Below are 21,118 nucleotides of genomic sequence, written 5' to 3'. Positions count from 1 at the left end.
CGCAGTACCGTAAAGCAAAAATGTCCTGGTCATGAAGGGGGTAAATCATCCAGAGCTGAAGTGGTTAAAGGAGTGTTCCGGGCAAAAAAAATCACGCACTGCAACTGCTGACTTTTAATAATAGGACACTTGCCTGTCCTGGTGTCCCTCGATGTCGGCACCTCAGCTGATGTTTCCCATCAGCTGTCGGGTGCTGCCGTCGCCATTACGGGTAAGGGAACCGGACAGTGTTGCCTTTCGACTTCACGCCGGGAACCCTACTGCGCATGCGCGAGGCACGCTCCTCTCTCCTATTAGCCCGGCGGCCAGGGGAGGAGGAGGGAGCCCCGCGGTGATGTCACGGTTGCGGCCAGACTTCCGGAAGTGGGTAAGGATACCTGTCATTGACAGGTATCCTGTCCCCCCCTCCCCCCGAAAGGTGCCAATTGTGGCACCGGAGGGGGGAGGAATCCGGTGAGCGGAGGTTCCACTTTAGGGTGGAACGCCGCTTTAAGTAAATAACTATACACCAAGTTCACTACATGCATTTATACATGGTGATTTTAGTAGTTTATTTCACAGACAATTATCCCCATTAGCTAAAAAAACATTTTGAAATTTAAAAGTATATTGTCAAGTGATTCTTTTTATTGTAGCAATATGGAGGCCGATGCAGAAATAATTACACAAAAATCACAGTGGTTTCGCTTGTAACCTGAGGTAGAAAAATGACAGCTGAAATGTTATTGCTTGTTAGGGGTAGCTCCCCTTTCTTCTTATTAAGCTTTCACAGGAAAGACCCAATAAATGTAAAGTGTATATCTGTGCAACCGTTTAAAAAATAAAAAATTGTACATTTCTGCAATACATGTTGTTTGCTTGGGCTATCAGTGCAGCTGAGGCTGCACTTGCTGTACTTAAAGAGGCATGGGGAAATGTGCATGTGTTACACTATAATATAAATCCACATTGTAGGAATTTATTTTAATCAATGGATGTTGATGCCTAAGACCTTTATAATGAAACTCTTTTGTCCTCTCAGGTTTTAATACCGCCATTAGGAAATATACCTCCAAGGAAACCAGGACTGTTAAAAAAATTTGAGCAAGTTCCAGCATGGGAAGGATTTAAACTAGAGATCCAGGCAAGTCAATTTCTACCCTGGGCAGAAAGGAAAATGAAAACTAACTAAAGAATAAAAAAAAACATTGCAAACAGACAGGCTTCCTTTTGCAAAAAGACATGCAATCTCTTCTGAAATAAAATACACTTAACTGCACGTTTGTAATCATCTGCAAATTGTACAAAGAGCTGCGTATGTGCAGCTTCATTTATATTTCCGGCACAATGCAGCATGCCAGGTTGAAAGATTCCCATGTTCACTATTTTGTCAAAAGTATTGGGATGCCTGCCTTTACATGAACTTTAATGGCATCCCAGTCTTATGCCGCGTACACATGGTCGGAATTTCCGACGACGAATGTTCGATGTGAGATTGTTGTCGGAAAATCTGGCCATGTGTATGCTCTATCGGACATTTGCTGTCGGAATTTCCGACAACAAATGTTTGAGAGCTGGTTCTCAATTTTCCCGGCAACAAAAGTTCTGTAGCCAATTCCGACGCACAAAAATCCTACGCATGCTCGGAATCATTGAACTTAATTTCTTTATCGTACATCACGGGACACAGAGCCGCATAGCCATTACATGTGGGTTATAGAGTCTACCTTCAGGTGATGGACACTGGTGTAATCAATTAAACAGGAAGTTCCCTCCCTATATAACCCCTCCCCTACTGGGAGTTCCTCAGTTTTTTCATCAGTGTCTAAGGTGTTGGTCACGAGTTAACATGTGCTCTTAGGAGCTCCACTGGAGGGATCCATGCTGGATGTAAAAAGCCTCCATAAATCCGGATCCGTCCAAGGTGCTTCATAGCCAAAGTGGACGGTACCCGGGCCTCGGTACGAAGAACGAGGTTTAGCCTATAATGCCTCTCTGCGGAGGGCTGGATCCTGGGTTCCAGAACTTTGTGCCTTCTAAGGACCAAATGTTTTTTCTGCTGCCAGGGTGCTATATAGGTCCAGGGGTGTGGTGTTCCTGCTATGGACCCCGGTCCCTGAAGGTCTAGGACTATACCCACGGTGAAGGGGGAAGATTGGGCCTCTTGCTTGGCAATACCCTGCAGCGTGGAAAGGTAAGAGAGGGACCTACGGGACTTGGTTCGACAGTAGGTCTTCTGTAGGGGACTATGGGTCTCGCCTATATTATGTTTCTATGCATGGGCAATGTAAACCACGATGTCTTCTGAGACGGGATGGCTCAGGGCACCCATATACCTCCCCTAGCCGGCATGTAGCCTGGGCCACTATGTCTGTTCAGACAGGATGGCTGTAGTACCCATATATCTCCCCTTGAAGGGGCTGGTACATAAAAAAAAAAAAAAAAGCCCTTAATCCTATGCAAAGGATTGTCTTCCATGAGTAGCTGCAAGTCTTATCTGTTTTTCCACTACTATGGGCAGTAAGACATGCCTGATGTTTTCGCTTACCATGCTTTCCAAAAACGGAAGCTTAAGTGTTAGCTGGTCTATTGTGAGTCCCACTTCCTCAGCTTTAGGCTCTACCATGTCGCACGTGCTCACCGGCTCAGTGCAGTCGCAGAGAGGGCTCTTCAAAAAGGCCCAGACGTCAGAGCTCTGTAAAGCTAGGGGGACACAAATGTAAGCACCTTGTGTGAGTTGGATACAGATTCATCTAAGACGCCTACTCCGCATCTAGCTGTGCAGATTAGCAGGCATTGTTGCTGCCAGACTAAGTTCAGCTGTTGATGCATCTGGGTTAAGCTCCTCTGCTTTTAGCTTAGGGCTTTTGTCTCCCCATTAAATAAGGTCAGGGGTAGGAATATAAAAAGGAATCGCCACCTGAACCTGGTGGCCCCTTATTCTCCCCTGTAGAGACTTAAACAGCTCACAGATTGAGCCATCAGACCTGTCAGGCAATCAATGCAGCCTCCCCCAACATTGCAGCCACTCTGCATGTGTTTTGTTTTTTGCATCACATTTGTTGTTCTATAAGAGGTTAACTGCTATGTTCGCAGCATCCTCACAAGAAGCAAAAAAAAAAAAAAAAAAGCAGGGTGTGTCCCTTTTCCTGCTTTAATCCTTAAACAAAGGGATTAGAAGAGCTGGGGATGAAGGTTCACTGTCGGAGGACAGGAGACAGAAGCTGCAGCCTAACGAGGAGAAGCTATCAATAGCCCTACAGGTTCTGATTGCACCTGCAGTCTTTTCAGAGATTCATGCTGCATATAATTTCCCTCTGCCTACTCGGCCAAAGCCTCTATCTTCTCCTTGGAGTGTAAAGAGAGGTTTTTCCTATAGGTGGCTAGTAAGACCTCCATATGGTCCTCAGCCTGGTGTCAGCTTCAGGCTAACCAAATGCACATCTGAGGGATGCACAGTTGCTGGTACACATTGCTAACGTCTCTTAATTGAGGAAACGCACATCTACAGAGGATAACTTCCTCTTTGCCAGTCCGCATGTTGCATAAGATACATGAGTTTGGAATGCATGTGGGATAAAAACAAGTAACAGAGCATGTTTTATTGTGGATCGCATAAGGATACATGTTTCTGTCTGTATGGTGTTGCATGTTTGTTAGAGTTGCATAGAAATGCTTGAGTGCATAAAGATGCTAGTTACCTGATCACTCAAGTCCTGGATTACCCAAGGATATTTGGTCACACAGAGAGACTTGTTTCCACAGAAAGGCCTAAAATCGCATAAAGACGTTTGTATGCATAAAAATGCTGGATCACACATGGTTACCTGATCACCCAAATCCTTGATTACCCAAGGATGTTTGGTCACACAGAGGAGGTTTGTTTCCACAGAAATGCCTAAAATCGCATAAAGTTGCTTGGATGCAAAAAAGATGCTGGACCACACATGGTTACCTGATCATCCGCGTCCTGGATTACCCAAGGATATTTGGTCACACAGAGAGGCTTGTTTCCACAGAAGTGCCTAAGTTCGCATAAAGATGCTTGTATGCATAAAAATGCTGGAATCACACATGATTACCTGATCACCCAAGTCCTTGATTCCCCAAGGATATTTGGTCACACAAACAGGCTTGTTTCCACAGAAATGCCTAGAATCGCATAAAGAGGCTTGAAGGCATAAAAATGCTGAATCACACATGATTACCCGATCACCCAAGTCCTTGATTACTCAAGGATATTTTGGTCGCACAGAGAGGCTTGTTTCTACAAGAATGCCTAAAGATCGCTTAAAGATGCTTGAATGCAAAAAGAAGCTGGATCACACATGGTTGTCGGATCAACAGCATCCTTGATTACCCAAGGATACTTGATCACATAGAGAGGCTTGTTTCACAGAAATGCCTAAAGTCGCATTAAGATGCTTGAGTGCATAAGGATGCTGGATCGCACAGGGGTGCTTGGTCACACAAGAGTCCTTGGTCACACAAGGGTTCTTGTCCGCACAATGGTGCTTAAAATGCATAAGATGATGATCGCATGGAAGATGCTGAATCGCATAAGGATGCATGATTACTTTAAAGTTGCACATGGCGGCCTAATTAAGCAATACAGGATTCCTTGTGTTTGCATAGAAATACGTGTCTGCATGGGTTCATGTTGCACATTGTTGCATAACACGTTTATAGCGCATGCTTGCTTACAAGATGCTTGTTCCAGAGCACACATGCTATATGCATGTTTTGCTTAAAACATATTTATATGAATTCATGCTTCCAGGAACACACGCTGCCATGTACACACACTTCCATTGAGGCATATGGCTTTAACACTTGCCACATACACATATGGGGAGCCAGTTGCATATGTGTTTATTTACTTGGGTCTGCAGAGGTTGTCTGCGTTTCGCAGGGGAACAGCACTATCTCCAGTTGGTGGTCTTGCCCTTTTGGGTTAGCCTCCGTGCCTGGGTTGTCAGGGTGCTAGGGCCCGCCTCTAGCAGGTATGTAGGCCCAGGGTATAGCAGTAATGGCATACCGAAGCAAACTCCTGCTGATGGGTCAGTCAGTAGCATGGCTGGACCTAAGGGTGTCCAGCATGGTCAAGTATCTGGAACTCCTGGGTTGGGATTCCAGTCTAAAGATACATTCTTTCATTTGACAAGAAGCTGGGTATGTTTGGCACAGTCCAAAAAGGAGAGTTTTTTTTGGCCTCAGACAAGACCATCGCTATAAGAAAACTGGTCTATGTGGTCACAGCAAGGAACAGTTCCTTACTTTTGGCCTTTTGATTAAGGCACTAGGGAAGATGCTGGCTTCATTCAAGACAATTCCCTATACTAACTTTTATTCAGGGCTGTTATAAACAGTATTTTGTCGGCCTAGAAAGAGTGGATCTTGACCTAGCATTATCCAAAGAACCCGGTCTCAGAGATATGCTGGAATTCCTCTTGGTGATTCTTAACTAAAAGGGTTTGCCAGGTCAGGAAGAGACCATGGCCCAGGGGAAGTAGTCAAGCTCCAAGGGAGCCTTATCTGTCAGCTAGAGCTACCGATGGAGCATCTGGCTTAGGGGCCTGAACGTTCAGGTGGCAGGTTGGTTCTGTCAGAGTACAATCAGACTATGCCATACTAGTGATTTACTTAATTTACCAAGGAGGAGCTTGTGCCTTGCCTATTGACATTCGTCATTTCATGAAATGCAGAGTTGGCAGGCGATTCGCTGGAGCCGTCAACAAGTGTCTCCGGGAGAATGACCTCTACACCCCGACTGTTTTCCTGACCAAATGTCACAGAAATAGTACCCTGTACATAAGATGTATTGGCGTCCAGGGTCATCAAGGAATTGAACAGCTTGGGGTCAAGGATAAAGGATCCACCTGCATGCGGGGCAGATGTGTTTGTAATCCGGGGGGACCAGTTGTCACTGGTTGTGTCTCTCCCCCCAGTGCCGCGACTTTTGTGGCTTCTATGCAACATTAGAGGAGAACGGAAGCTGGCCTGATTACTCCGGCATAACCCTGACGACCTCTCGGTGCAGGAACAGTAAGGGTGGTAGTAGAGGACCCACGGTCCCTTACATCTTGTCCAGGCCTACTTTGCAGGGGGTATTACATCCTGCCTTGCAACAGGTGAATTAATGGTCTGGCTATTATAGCCCACATTCTCGAGGATCGGGGCTTTCAAAATTAGCGGCAATTCCCTTGTTTCATACAAGAGAGCTGGCCTCCAGGACCAGATATCCTACGGTCTGGAAGGCCCATGTTCCTGGTGTGAAACCAGATGGTGGCATCCGTGGAAGTTTGTCAAAGGTAAAATTCCTGCCTTCCTACATTTGGAAAGGAGACGGAGCTAGCCTTAAGTTATATCAAGGATCCGATCTCGGCCTTGCTTCCAAAGGTCGCTTACTTCACACTTTGGTCCGGGCTGTTATACAAGGGGTGACGTGCATAAGTCCGCCAGTTGGGTCGCCCTTGTGCTCGGAGGATTGGCTCTAGTTTTGTCGGCTTACAGGGTCAGCTCCTTGGGCCGATGCACCATATTTCCCTTCATCCTTTAACAAGGGAATTGGTGTTCTTGGTTGTGGTAGCCTCCAAGAGAGTTTCAGTATTGGCAACTTTCTTGGTATATACTAGAGCCATACTCAATTATTCTTACAAAAAGAGTGATTTTCATCCTCACCCAACCTTATTTACTAGAAGGATCTAGTATTCATTTGAATCTAGATATTCTTACCTTCCCTTTTTTCAAAACCTTGTTTCACGGAAGGAAAAGTTATTGCTTTTCTCTCAATTGAGATGAGAGCAGTTAAATACCTATCTGAAGGTTTCAGATATAGAAAGCTGACGTTTTTAATGGGCTGCCAGAAGACCCTAGATGGGCAGGCAGTGTTCAGGTCAGCTATTAAAATGGTTACACTTTCTCTCTCTCGTTGGAGTAAGAAGGGTCTAGGCCTATCTGAAGCGGCTGCTCGGATACGGAAAACTGATGTTGTGGCGCTACCAGGAGGCCCCAGGAAAGGGCAGGCAGCGTCTAAAATCAACTGTTTTTAAGGTTGGTTCATCAGGTTATTATTCAGGCTTGTGGTTTAGAGTAGGATTCCCCCTGTTTTTTTGTGGGGGTGCTCCCTACCAGGATGGTAAGCCCTTTATGCGCAATGCATTTCCAAGCCTTTATGACGCAGATTTGCAAGGCCACAACTTGGTCATCTGTGCTTACGTTCACTAATTCCTATCAGGTGAACATAAGACGGCTAGAGGATGCAGCTTTTTGGCGCAGTATGCTGCAGGCAGCATTATAGGTCCTCACGTCTGATGGCGGTCTGCGTTGTTGGTGTCTCCCTCCCCTCAGTAAGCATTGCTTTGGGACATCCCACATGTAATGGCTATGCGGCTCTGTGTCCCGTGATGTACGATAAAGAAAATAGGATTTTTATAACGGCTTACCTGTAAAATCCTTTTCTTGGAGTACATCACGGGACACAGAGCTCCCGCCCCTCTTGTTTGGGGATATTGGGACACTTATTGCTTTGCTACAAAAACTGAGGAACTCCCAGTAGGGGAGGGGTTATATAGGGAGGGAACTTCCTGTTTAATTGATTACACCAGTGTCCATCACCTGAAGGTAGACTCTATAACCCACATGTAATGGCTATGCGGCTCTGTGTCCCGTGATGTACTCCAAGAAAAGGATTTTACAGGTAAGCTGTTATAAAAATCCTATTTTTTCCCTGCTCGTCGTAGTGTTGTATGTCACCGCAGTCTTGGCGTTCGGAATTTCTGACAACATTTGTGTGACCGTGTGTATGCAAGACAAGTTTGAGCGAACAATCCGTCGGGAAAAAAATCAACGGTTTTGATGTCGGAATGTCCGATCGTGTGTACGCGGCATTAGTCTGTGAGGTACAATATTGAGTTGGCCCACCCTTTGCAGCCATGAAGGAAGAATTTGTGGACTTTAAATGAGGGAACGCCGTTAGGTGAGAATAATAACATAGAAATGAAGTTACAGTACATGATTTGTTTATTACAATCTAGAATTCATATCAGATATTTTGTATCAAATAGATAGGTATTCACAAGACTTACACTAAATAATGCTGCTCATAGCATGCAATACAAATAGAAAATAGACAGGGCACAATACATCACATGGTGTGCACTGCACATGGTGCTCACAATACATCACATGGTGTGCACTGCACATGGTGCTCACAATACATCACATGGTGCTTACAATACATCACATGGTGGGCACTTTACTGCACATGGTGGGCACTTTACTGCACTTTACATGGTGGTCACTGCACATTACATGGTGGGCACAATACATCACATGGTGGTCACTGCACATGGTGGGCACAATACATCACATGCTGGTCACTGCACATGGTGGGCAAAATACATCACATGGTAAACACTGCACTGGACACGTGGTCACAATACATCACATGGTGGTCAGTGCACATGCTGGTTACTGCACTGCACTGCACATGCTGGGCACAATACATCACACAGTGGTTACTGCACTGTACATGGTGGGCACAATATATGCCATGGTGGTCACTTCACTGCAGATGGTGGGCACAATACATTACATGGTGGTCACTTCACTGCACAAAGTGGTTACAATACATCACATGGTGGTCACTTCACTGCACATGGTGGTCACTTAACCTCAGATGGTGGGCACAATACATCACATGGTGGGCACAATACATCACATGGTGGGCACTTCACTGCACAAAGTGATTACAATACATCACATGGTGGGCACAATACATCACATGTTGGTCACTTCACTGCACATGGTGGGCACAATACATTACATGGTGGTCACTTCACTGCAAAAAGTGGTTACAATACATCACACGTGGTCACTTCACTCCACATGGTGGGCACAATAGATCACATGGTGGGCACAATACATTACATGCTGGTCACTTTACTGCACATGGTGGGCACAATACATTAGATGGTGGTCACTCCACTGCACATGGTGGGCACAATACATCCCAGGTTGGGAACCACTGTTCTTTCCAAAACAATATAAAATGTTTTTGCTTGAGTTGGTCTCTAATACATTAAAAAGAAAAAAACAATAAAAAGAAAAAAACTGCGCCAATGGTAAAAAACACAACACCAGGATTGATTGATGTGTAAAGGACAATAAATCACTGTCCCAATTCGTATTACATATAGTCCCAGTGTATGTCCATTACGAATAACACCTCTGTGAGTCCAATATTAAGTGAGAGCCCACCACCTAATGGAAAGCCGCTTACCAGAGGGCAAGCTTAACCAGCGTTGATACAATGCCCAGCCTTGGCCTCCGTCCACAGGATTAGACCCCAGGTATTCCACTAAGTCAAAGCTGCTAGGTTCTTACATACCTATGGTCCGTGGGTTGTAAACATATGAGAGACCATAATATAATACATGCTGAATACAGCTCAAATATCAAATAGCTTTGACCAATCTAGTAGTCATTGGAAACAAGTATAACATTTCTTCCTTGTTTTGTGTACAGAAATCAGGTCTTGTTCAGGAAATTGAAGCATCGCAGCACTATACGATTTTTGTCCCTGATAATTCTGCTATAAAAAGGTTTTACAATCAATCTGGATCTGGTAACTTGGTAACTATATATCAATATTACAATTTAATTATGAAAGCATTTAAACTTTATTATTTATTGTGGCTTGTTAGTATTTTTGTTTATTTTTTATTTTGTATATGAAAGTAGAAAGCTCAGCCCTTTCCCAGGTCATCCTACTGCAAACTGCTCACAGCCTCTAGTCAGAAATCCTAGTGTTACTGCACATGTGTGAGCCCTGATGGCTACCTATCTCTCTTCTGGTTAAATCACCTTAACTATACAATTGTCTGTAATAGCCCATAGCAAAAAATCATATTCCCATCTGTAATAAAATAAATATCCAAAGGTTTCCCATATACAATTTCTTTATCGTACATCACGGGACACAGAGCGGCATTCATTACTATATGGGTTATATGGAGTACCTTCAGGTGTAGACACTGGCAATCTCAAACAGGAAATGCCCCTCCCTATATAACCCCCTCCCATAGGAGGAGTACCTCAGTTTTTACGCCAGTGTCTTAGGTGTTAGTCATGGTTTAGCTTGCCTCCGCATCCTTGGGATTAGGTGAGCTACCGGTTCTGTCCAAAAAAGCCTCAGCGCTAAAGTGGTCAGTAACCGGACCCCAAACCCTTGGGGTATAGCCCATAATGCTTTTCTTTTTAGAGAGCTGGACCCTGGGCCCAGAACTTAGAAACCTTTGGGTACCTAAAGTTTTCTGTTGCCAGGGTGCTATATGGGCCCAGGACAGTGGATCCTTCATAGGAACCCAGGGCCTGAAGGTCTAGACATCCCCACGGAGATGGGGGAAGATTGGGCCTCTTGCTTGGCAAAGTCCTGCGGCATGGAGCAGGTAAGTGAGGGGAAAACTTGCGGAACTTGGTTCTTAGCAGGTTTTTTTCTGGGGGGTCACAGGGGACATGCCTAAAGTTATGCACTGCATCTGGCAAACTAGTCACATATCATAAAGATAGGATGGCTCTCTATGTATTATTCCCCATAAGATGTGACCTCCCTTGTAGTGTTGGAAAAGCATTGAGTGGGGCCTGTGTTATATAAAAATATATGTGTGTGTCAGAGAGCTTTGCTTACCTGCAGGCCTCCAGGCGATGCTCCATTCAGTCTTCCTCCTCAGAGCCTGCAAGCAGGCAAAACGCTGACCTCCTCGTGTGTTCCAGGCTGCAGGCTGCAGTTTGCTGGAACAGAGAGGTCCCTTCCTCCCAAAATCCCCCCCCCCTCCCCCTGTCGGGAGGGGCATTTCCTGTTTGAGATTGCTGGGGGGGGAAGGGCGGGTCAGTGGCTTAAAGGAAGGGGCGGCCCTTCCTTGTTTGTTCCATCAATACTTTGGAACTGAGGAGAAAGACCAGAGCGGCAGCACGGGGCGCCGAGGACACACAGTGGCCAGAAAGGATATTGCAGTCTTCAGAGGACTGTTTTGTCAAGCCTAGAAATAGGCTGTTTCTTTTCCATCTCATAGTTTTTCTTTGCAATACTACTCAGGGGGACAGAATGTTTTTTCTTTCCTGGATTTGAAACAAAAACGAAAAAAAAAAAAAAAAAAAAAGTCATCTAGGGGAGAGGAAGCATTTTTTTATCCCCCAAACAGGTGTTTGGACAATTAACTTTTATAGTTCCAAATACCAATAGGTAGCAGGTGTACCTCGGTATTGTACCATGGTATGCCGCTGTTTTCCCTACAGGGAGCCTTGGGGCCATCGGGATCTGGGGCTGGAGCTGACGCGGGTCAGTCCAACCCTAAGATGGTCACGGAGGAGGTATTACTCACCTCTTTAAAAGAGATGCAGAAAAGCATGGGAAAAATGATATCCGCAGCTATGCGGGGCAGTAAGCGGAATAGATCTCCGTCGCCCGAACGCGGACCCTCAGAAGAGGAGGTCCTTTCCTCAGGGGAATTGGACGACCTCTTGGACACGGACCAAGTAGGTTCAGGGATCGAAGACCCGGATACAGAGGAGTCTGGGGCAGTCTCCCTGAGGGAGAGCTGGTGGATTCAAGGATTGTCGGACTTGGTCCATAGGACATTCAACTTGCCAGTACCAGATCTCCAGGTATCGACGGTTTCAGCTTTGGGCTCACTGAGGGCGCCTCAAAGCAATGCTGTGTTTCCGATCCATCCTCTATTAGAGGGAATTTTGTTCCAAGATTGGAACAAGCCAGATAAGATCTTCTTACCACCTAAAAGGTTCTCTGTCCTATATCCTATGGAAGAAAATTTTTCCAAAAGATGGGCTACTCCTGCAGTGGACGCAGCCATCTCATGTGTTAACAGATCGTTAACATGCCCTGTAGAAAACATACAGGTGTTCAAGGATCCAGTTGATAAGCGCTTGGAAGCACTACTTAAGAACTCCTTCACTACTGCAGGGGCAGTAGTACAGCCAGCTGTGGCTGCGATTGGGGTCGCTCAAGCATTATCGGATCAATTTAAGCAGATGCTTAAACTTATTCCGGCCCAGCAGGCAGAAAAATTTTCGGATGTCCCTAAGGCCATATGTTTTACGGTAGACGCAATCAAGGATTCTATCCAGCAAGCGTCACGTTTATCGTTATCCCTTATCCATATGAGAAGACTCTTATGGTTAAAAAGCTGGGAGGCTGAGCCCCCATGCAAGAAGCTCCTGGTAGGGTTCCCCTTCCATGGAGGACGACTCTTCGGAGAAGACCTAGATAAATACATTCAGACCATTTCAAACGGCAAGAGTACTCTCTTGCCAACTAAGAAGAAGGTTCAGGGACCTGCGTTTAAACGACAGTATTCCCCTGGGCAGGGGCCCTCTAATGCCAAGCAGTATCGACGGCCTCCTGCAGAAGCAAACTTTGGCTTCAACAGCAGATCACAAGGACAGGCTGTTAGAGGCAAAAGGCAGTGGTTTCGCAAACCAGCAAAACCAGCCCCCAAGCCAACCTTATGAAGGGGCGCCCCCACCCACGAAGGTGGGGGGAAGGCTGCGACTCTTTTCAGAGATTTGGGAAGCCAGCATTCCCGACGAGTGGGTACGGTCTTCCGTGGCCACAGGCTACAAATTAGATTTCCTAAGGTTTCCTCCTCCTCATTTCCAGAAGTCGAGGATTCCAAACGATCCGGAAAAGGGAGCCGCATTAAGATCGGCATTAGATCATCTACTTTCCCAGGAAGTAATAGTAGAGGTACCAGTCCTGGAACAGGGGCTGGGTTTCTACTCCAACCTATTCATCATCCCAAAATCCAATGGAGATGTCAGGCCAATTTTGGACCTAAAGATGGTAAATGCATATCTAAAGATCCGCTCATTTCGGATGGAATCCGTGCGGTCAGCAGCTGCCACACTCCAGAAGGACGACTTCATGGCGTCCATAGACATAAAGGATGCCTACCTTCATGTTCCAATTTATCAGCCACATCAAAGATATCTACGCTTCATGGTGGCTTCGCGTCACTTCCAATTCGTGGCGCTTCCCTTCGGGTTGGCTACGGCCCCCCGGGTGTTCACGAAGGTCCTAGCTCCAATCCTAGCCAAACTAAGGATCCAAGGGGTCACGATCCTAGCATACCTGGACGACCTCCTAGTCATAGATCACTCGTCTCCCGGCTTGGAGCGAGCAGTGGCCCTCACGGTCCAATACCTCGAGAGGTTCGGCTGGGTCCTAAATCGAGAAAAGTCAGCTTTCCAGCCCACAAAGCAGTTGGAATATCTCGGCATGAGATTAGACACAGAACAACAAGGAGTGTTCCTACCTCTGAGGAAGGTAAAAGCCATCAAGGAATTAATCCTACTGGTTCTAAGCAAGAAAGAACCGACTATTCACCTATGTATGAGGTTACTAGGCAAGATGGTGGCCACATTCGAGGCGGTACCATACGCCCAGAGCCACACTCGCATCCTACAGGCAGCCATCCTGTCAGCATGGAGCAGAAGGCCACAGGCCTTGGATATCCCGTTGCCGCTCTCATCAAGAGTCCGACAAAGTCTGTGTTGGTGGTTAGACCCTCAGAATCTACTGAAGGGGAGGTCTTTCAGCCCAGTGGCTTGGAAGATAGTGACCACAGACGCCAGCCTGACGGGCTGGGGAGCAATTTTGGATGGTTGCACTCGCCAAGGTACTTGGGCAAAGCCAGAGAAGCAGTTGCCCATCAACATCTTGGAGCTCAGAGCTGCTCGACTAGCCCTCAGGGCTTGGACGTCAAAATTGCAGGGGTTCCCGGTGAGAATTCAATCAGACAATGCCACGGCCGTGGCACACATAAATCACCAAGGGGGAACCAGGAGTCAAGCCGCTCAGAGAGAGGTGAGCTTGATTCTTCTATGGGCAGAGGCTCATGTGCCCTGCATATCGGCAATATTCATTCCAGGAGTGGACAACTTTCAGGCGGACTTCTTAAGCCGCCAGTCTCTATGGCCGGGGGAATGGTCTCTGCATCCACTAGTCTTTCAAGCACTCTGCCAAAGATGGGGAGTGCCGGACGTGGATATCATGGCATCGAGACTCAACAAGAAACTAGACAGGTTCATGTCCCGCTCAAGGGATCCGATGGCCTGCGGAACCGATGCGTTGGTTTGCCCTTGGCATCAGTTCAAACTTCTTTATGCGTTTCCCCCGCTCCAGTTACTACCCCGCCTGCTGCGCAGGATCCGGGTGGAGCACATACCAGTCATCCTGGTAGCTCCAGCATGGCCCAGAAGGGCATGGTACTCACTAATCTTAAGGATGGTAGTGGGAGACCCTTGGACTCTTCCTCTACGGCCAGACCTGCTATCGCAAGGTCCGATCCTCCACCCTGCCTTACGGCATCTAAATTTGACGGCCTGGAAGCTGAATCCCTGATTCTCAGGGGTAGAGGTCTGTCTCAGAAAGTAATCTCTACCCTAATCAGAGCCAGGAAACCGGTCTCTAGGGTGATTTATTACAGGGTCTGGAAGGCCTATGTAGGCTGGTGTGAGTCCAAGCGATGGCTTTCTCGCAAATTTACCATCGATAGAGTATTAAGTTTTCTCCAGCTAGGAGTGGATAAAGGATTGGCATTAAGCACAATCAAAGGACAGATTTCTGCTCTGTCAGTGTGGTTTCAGCGGCCGCTGGCCACCCACTCGCTGGTTAAGACCTTCCTTCAAGGGGTCTTACGTATTAGACCTCCAGTTAAATCCCCGCTTTGTCCGTGGGATTTAAATCTTGTTCTGTCAAGTTTACAGAAACAACCGTTTGAGCCGTTGGCTGATATTCCTTTGGTTCTACTGACAAGGAAGTTAGTATTTTTGGTTGCCATAGTTTCCGCAAGAAGAGTTTCGGAGCTGGCAGCCTTATCCTGTAAGGAACCATATCTTGTTTTTCATAAGGACAGGGTCGTTCTCCGCCCTCATCCTTCCTTCCTTCCGAAGGTCATATCCAGTTTTCATTTGAACCAGGATTTGGTATTACCATCCTTCTTCCCTAAACCTACTTCCAGAAAGGAAGGGTTGCTGCATACCTTGGATATTGTCAGGGCCATGAAGGCCTATCTTAAAGCTACAAAGAAGATCCGGAAGACAGATGTGCTGTTCATTCTACCGGATGGGCCCAAGAAGGGGCAGGCAGCTGCAAAGTCCACCATTTCTAGGTGGATTAAGCAATTAATCACTCAGGCCTACGGCTTGAAAGGGTTGCCTCCTCCAGTATCATTAAAGGCTCATTCTACTAGAGCCATGGGCGCCTCCTGGGCAGCACACCACCAGATCTCTATGGCTCAAGTTTGCAAGGCGGCAACCTGGTCTTCTGTCCACACGTTTACAAAATTCTACAGTTGGACGTAAGAAGGAATACTGATACTGCCTTCGGGCAGGCAGTGCTGCAGGCTGCAGTTTGAGACCCTCGGATTCCGGGGGCTCCTCTTGTTCGAGTTAAATTTAAAAATTTTATTTTTCTCAACTAAGTTGGATTTATTATGATTTGAGTATATCTCTAAATTAAATCCTTTTGTCTTGGAGATGTTCTCCCTCCCCTCATTGTAAGCATTGCTTTGGGACATCCCATATAGTAATGAATGCCGCTCTGTGTCCCGTGATGTACGATAAAGAAAAAGAGATTTTTAATACAGCTTACCTGTAAAATCTTTTTCTTGGAGTACATCACGGGACACAGAGCTCCCACCCCTCTTTTTTGAGGACCATTTTGGGAGGCATACTGCTTGCTACAAAACTGAGGTACTCCTCCTATGGGAGGGGGTTATATAGGGAGGGGCATTTCCTGTTTGAGATTGCCAGTGTCTACACCTGAAGGTACTCCATATAACCCATATAGTAATGAATGCCGCTCTGTGTCCCGTGATGTACTCCAAGAAAAAGATTTTACAGGTAAGCTGTATTAAAAATCTCTTTTTTCAAGTTTATACTTTAACTGATGTTTATATCTGTTTTTTTAAAATTATATATGCAATCAATGTTTTACAAATAAGAATCCCAGAGAACTATGAGGTATATTCATCAAATGGTAAATGTGACATTCACTAAATATTTACTGCAAGTCTAACTTCCTTGTGAATTTAATATTTGGTGATCAAAATCACTGCTTTATAACTATGTCCCGTATAGTTTATTTTTTTTATTGTTTTCAAATAATCATTTAATGCAGGATGCACCCAGGATGCAGGCATCCCAGAGCATTATTGGGTAGATTCAGGTAGGGGCGCGTAAAATTAGGTCGGCGTAGCCTAGCGTGTTTACACTACGCCGCCTTAAGTAAGAGAGGAAAGTACATGATTCTGAAAGCACTTACCTCCTTACTTAGGGCGGCGTAGTGTAAACACGGCGGGCGTAAGGGCACCTAATTCAAATTGGTTGGAGGGGGGCGTGTTGTATGGAAATGAGGCTTGACCTCACGTTTTTTGAAGTTTTTAGCTACTGCACATGCGCCGGGCACCTACATTTCCCTGTGCGCATTGCGGCTAAGTTTGCCGTATGGGCCTATTGATTTCGACGTGGACGTAAACGACGTAACTCCCAATTCGCGGACGACTTACGCAAACGACGTAAAAAATTCGAACCTCGCGGCAGGAACGACGGCCATACTTTAACATTGTTATTCCACCTCATAGGTGGAATAACTTTAGGCCGCCTAAGGCCTTACGGAAACAACGTAATTCGACTGCGGCGGGCTGGCGTACATTCGGGAATTGGCGTACAAGCTCATTTACATAATCTACGCCGGCCACAATGGAAGCGCCACCTAGCGGCCATCCGAAAAATTGCAAGCTACGATAGAACGGCGCAAGCTGTCCTATCTTAGCTTTGTTTAAGCGTATCTCTGTTTGAGCATACGCTTAAACATACGGCAGCGTAGATTCAGAGTTAGGTCGGCTTATCTACTGATAAGCCGACCTAACTCTTTCTGAATCTACCTATATGAGTTCTAAAACAAAAGAGTACAGCATAGGTTGTTTTTTTCTATTAGACATTCTATCTTGGATTCAAGATTCTGATTGAGATAACTAAAGGGAGGGGCAATAGTGTGAGAGGAGGGGAGTCACTGCTCTGACTAATTCACTGAGAATTTCAGCTGAACCTACTGAGCTCTGTACACAACAGGCTTCTTACAATAGGAGATAAGGAAATGCAACATGAAAAGGAGTCTAAAGCTCCTCCTGTTGGCTTTTTTTTTTTTTTTTTGCATATCATTTTGCCATGGGAGATTGGGATTTCGTTACAGGAAAAAGTGAATAAGCACTGCAGAAAGCATGTATATCCATTGAAATGACACTCCAGATGCACTTAATATTTTAAATGCCTCTCTATACTTGCATGCTTTATAAGAACACTGTGATCTAATTCAAGTCCTGAATCCAACTTTTTTATTTTAGGAAAACAGCACGATAAAATATCACATCATTCTGGGTGAGAAGCTGTTGCCTACAGACTTACTGAATGGGATGCATAAATCCAGCATGCTTGGATTTTCTTACTGGCTGATGTTTTTCAAAAGGTACAACCAGGTACAGTACAATAGTCTACAAAAGCCAAAAATATAATGTTATATACATTCGAAAAAATTTATGTATAGCCAGAACTTTTTTTTAAACTTTTGGATAGAGTTTTTTGACAAGTGTTTATTTTTTGCTGCCTGTGCCCATCCCTTCACTTTCTGTCCTGTAGAGGCAACAGGAAGTAAGAAGAAATCTCTTTAAGGTGGGGGAACTCCCCTCTTAGACAGTTGTCACTACAACTGGGGGTTTGTGAGCTAGATTCAGGTAGCTCGGCGCTTCTATTGGCCGGCGTAGCGCATCTCATATGCGCTACGCCGACGTAAAACAGGGAGCCCAGACCAGTATTCTCAAAGATCTGGCGCCGTACGTTGCGCTGGCGTAGTGTAAATAGGCCGGCGTAAGGCCGCCTAATTCAAACTAGGCAGGTAGTGGGCGTGCTTCATTTAAATTAGCCGTGACCCCATGTAAATGAATGGCCGTTCGTACGGCGCATGCGCACGCATGCTCAGAATCACGTCGCAAATACTCCCTAAGAAACGTCGGCTCAATGCTTTCGACGTAAACGTAACCTACGCACAGCCCTATTCACGTACCACTTACGTAAACAACGTAAAATTCGACGGCTGTTCCGACGTCCATACCTTAACATTGGCTGCGCCTCATATAGCAGGGATAACTGTACGCCGGACGTAAGCCTTACGTAAACGGCTTAGCGGGCGCAAGTACGTTCGTGAATCGGCGTATCTAGCTCCTTTACATATTCTACGCGTAAATCTACTGACGCCCCTATCGGCCAGCGTAAATATGCATCCTAGATACGACGGCGTACTAAGACTTACGTTGGTCGGATGAAGCAGGAATTCAGGCATATCTAGTTCCCTGAATAGCGCGCATAGATACGACGGCGCATCTTTCAACTTACGCAGCGTATCAATAGATACGCCGACATAAAGTCTTTGTGAATATATATATATATATATATATATATATATATATATATATATAAAACATTTGCTTGAAACGTTACACATAATCCCTGTTTTTGGATAATTAGTTTTTTATGATTGTCAACTCCATCTTGAAATACCTAAATTTTAACTGATCGGTATTGCTTGCTGTAGCTGACAGTCAGAATAAAGATATTAGACAAGTTATGGGGATTATTTATGACAGCAGTATGCATGCTTGAGACATTCGCACAACAATTTTTTATAAATAGCCCCCGAAGCATCCCCAGTAAAAGATTTCCCCTCAGTTTTTTTCTGGTGACAACTCAGAATTTTAGATTTCCTATCATGCTATTTGGCTGACACTGGTCAGAGAAAATACAGCCGAGACACAGAAGGCGATGCAAACTTTGACATGGCTTTTTAACTTTAAGGCAAGCCATAGATTATGAAGGAAAAAGGGTTGAAGAAAATAAAATAGCTCTCTTCCTCCTTTAACACAGTCGGTGTTGATGGGGGGAATCCCTCCTGCTGAGCTATTGTATTCTGACGGCAGTGATCGCACACAAAAAACAGACAGGCTGGTTATACTGAAGTTGATTGATTGACTTCAGTACAACAGCCTGCCCATAGATGGGTCAATAAAAATTTTGATCGGTCCGCCTCACTATAAAAAACGTTTTCTAGTTGAGTTTGCTGCTATCTTCTTGAATAAATAGAATAGATATAAACAATGTTCTTTTATTTATTTTTTCTTCTTTTTTTTTTTCTTACAGACATTTGTTCATGATGTTCCGTTGGATGGTAGCTTTTATGAAACAAATAATGGGATGCTTATGGGAATATCTGAAGTTTTAAAAGCCTTGAAGAACCGCTGTGATATATCTGAAAAAATTGTGAAAAAGGTAAACTAGACCTATTCTTAGCTGGATCTTTATCAGAAGCGATGTTAGTGTGGCTATCTCACCCGTTGTACTATTGTAGACTGCTCCCCCGGCCAGAACACACTGATCAGCGCTCGCAGCCATTGGCTACCAGCACTGATTGGATGCTGGTCTTCCAGCATGTTCGTTCAACAGAAGACGGTTGTGAGACTGGCTTTCATAGAACAGGCAGAAAGTTGTCTGGTTTCTGCCAAACCAACCGATTTTCGGCCCAGGTGTACAAGGCATAATCCACCTTCTTTCCTTAAAATACCCATAAAGGCGTTTTTATTGGAGTGCGGCTGCACCTGTTTGCTTACGCTGTAAGGAGAGTGCCATTTCTATACACCTACCTGGAGCGGTGATCCCTTCCCCCTATCTTTTGTATCATGTATCATACTGGCTAGTGAAGCAACCAAGTAAACTGATCTGTGTGGGATCGGCTGTATTGGAGGCCAGAGGAGAGATTTGGGGTCTAAATGACCCCATATCTTTCCAGAAAGAGGGTTTGTCATGGCCCATGCTATTACAGATGATGTTGTTCATCTCTTATAATCACAATAACATTAATCAAAAAAAAGTTCCAGGTACAGTGTTAAAATATAAAAAGTAGTAAAATAGGTATCGGTAATAGGTATCCCCAGGTACTCTGTCTAAATATGGTCAGGTCCACCGACCGATACCTCCACTTTGTTACCCAGTGATGACGGGTACACATTGGGAAGAGTGTTTTTTACATTAGCACAGCAAAGGGGTTATGTGTACAACATATCTCTTCATCTGTTTATGGTACTAATACTTTTTTTTTAGCAATATAAGGAATTATAAAAGTGTTTTTTTCCAACATACATTCTCTAAACCCAATCATTTTGTTCTACAGACGAAATGCGGTGCCTGTGTCAGAGGCATTCAGTGTCCAGAGGGATCAGAACTTGAGGTGAGTGTGCAATTTATTGTCTAAACTATCTCCCAGTAAACATTATTAAACATTATTAAAGTAAAATTCCAGTACAGTATGAATAAGCAGCACATTACACTGATCAGCCATAACATTATGACCCCTGACAGGTAACGTGACCAACATTGATTATCTTGTTACAATGGCATCTGAAAGTGGGTGGAATGTATATTGGGCATCAAGTGAACAGGTTGTTTCTGAAGACAATGTGTTGAAAGCAGAAAAATAGGCGCTTTTAACAACTCTAATGCTGCGTACACACGCTTGGTATTTCCGAAAAACAAATGTTCGATGGGAGCTTGTTGTCGGAAATTCCGACCAGGTGTAGGCTCCATCGGACATTTGATGTCAGAAGTGAAGCAAGGCTTCACTTCCTGATTCCCAAACCGAAGATGGCGGCGGCAGCACCTGAGAGCCGAGACAGAGATGGTCTTCGGGTACCGACATCGTGGGCACGCTGGACAGGTAAGTGTCCTTATGTATAAGTCAGCAGCTGCAGTATTTGTAGCTGCTGACTTTAAAAAAAAAGATATTCGACGGACCTCCGCTTTAAGAATATTTCATCTATACATGAGAACAGGTTAACCCCCTTCCTCATAATTTAAAATCTTTCTGTCAATATGCATTATTAGTTCCTGACAATGCTGATCCAGAAGCCTATATTACTCTTACGCAAGCTTGATTAATTTTCTCCTGATTTTCAGGTGTAATTTTCTTGATAAATTAAGGGATTGTGTTTACTAGGCAGTAGTTTGCAATACT

The 21,118-nt window shown here is 45.1% G+C and overlaps 1 protein-coding gene across 1 annotated transcript in view; it reads left to right on the top strand.

Moving 5' to 3' along the window:
• STAB1 (stabilin 1) overlaps positions 1-21,118 on the top strand; it is a 357,595-nt gene that overhangs the window by 164,181 nt on the left and 172,296 nt on the right. The window contains exons 32-36 of the mRNA XM_040361004.1: positions 1,022-1,123; positions 9,508-9,615; positions 17,406-17,537; positions 19,252-19,380; positions 20,279-20,335. Coding sequence (XP_040216938.1) covers positions 1,022-1,123; positions 9,508-9,615; positions 17,406-17,537; positions 19,252-19,380; positions 20,279-20,335 — 528 coding nt within the window. The remainder of the gene's footprint in view (positions 1-1,021; positions 1,124-9,507; positions 9,616-17,405; positions 17,538-19,251; positions 19,381-20,278; positions 20,336-21,118) is intronic.

Source organism: Rana temporaria, chromosome 7, assembly GCF_905171775.1.
Source record: "Rana temporaria chromosome 7, aRanTem1.1, whole genome shotgun sequence".
Classification (NCBI taxonomy): Eukaryota; Metazoa; Chordata; class Amphibia; order Anura; family Ranidae; genus Rana; species Rana temporaria.
The sequence above is the reverse complement of the archived record's forward strand: the minus strand, read 5'-3'. Positions and strand labels throughout refer to the sequence as shown.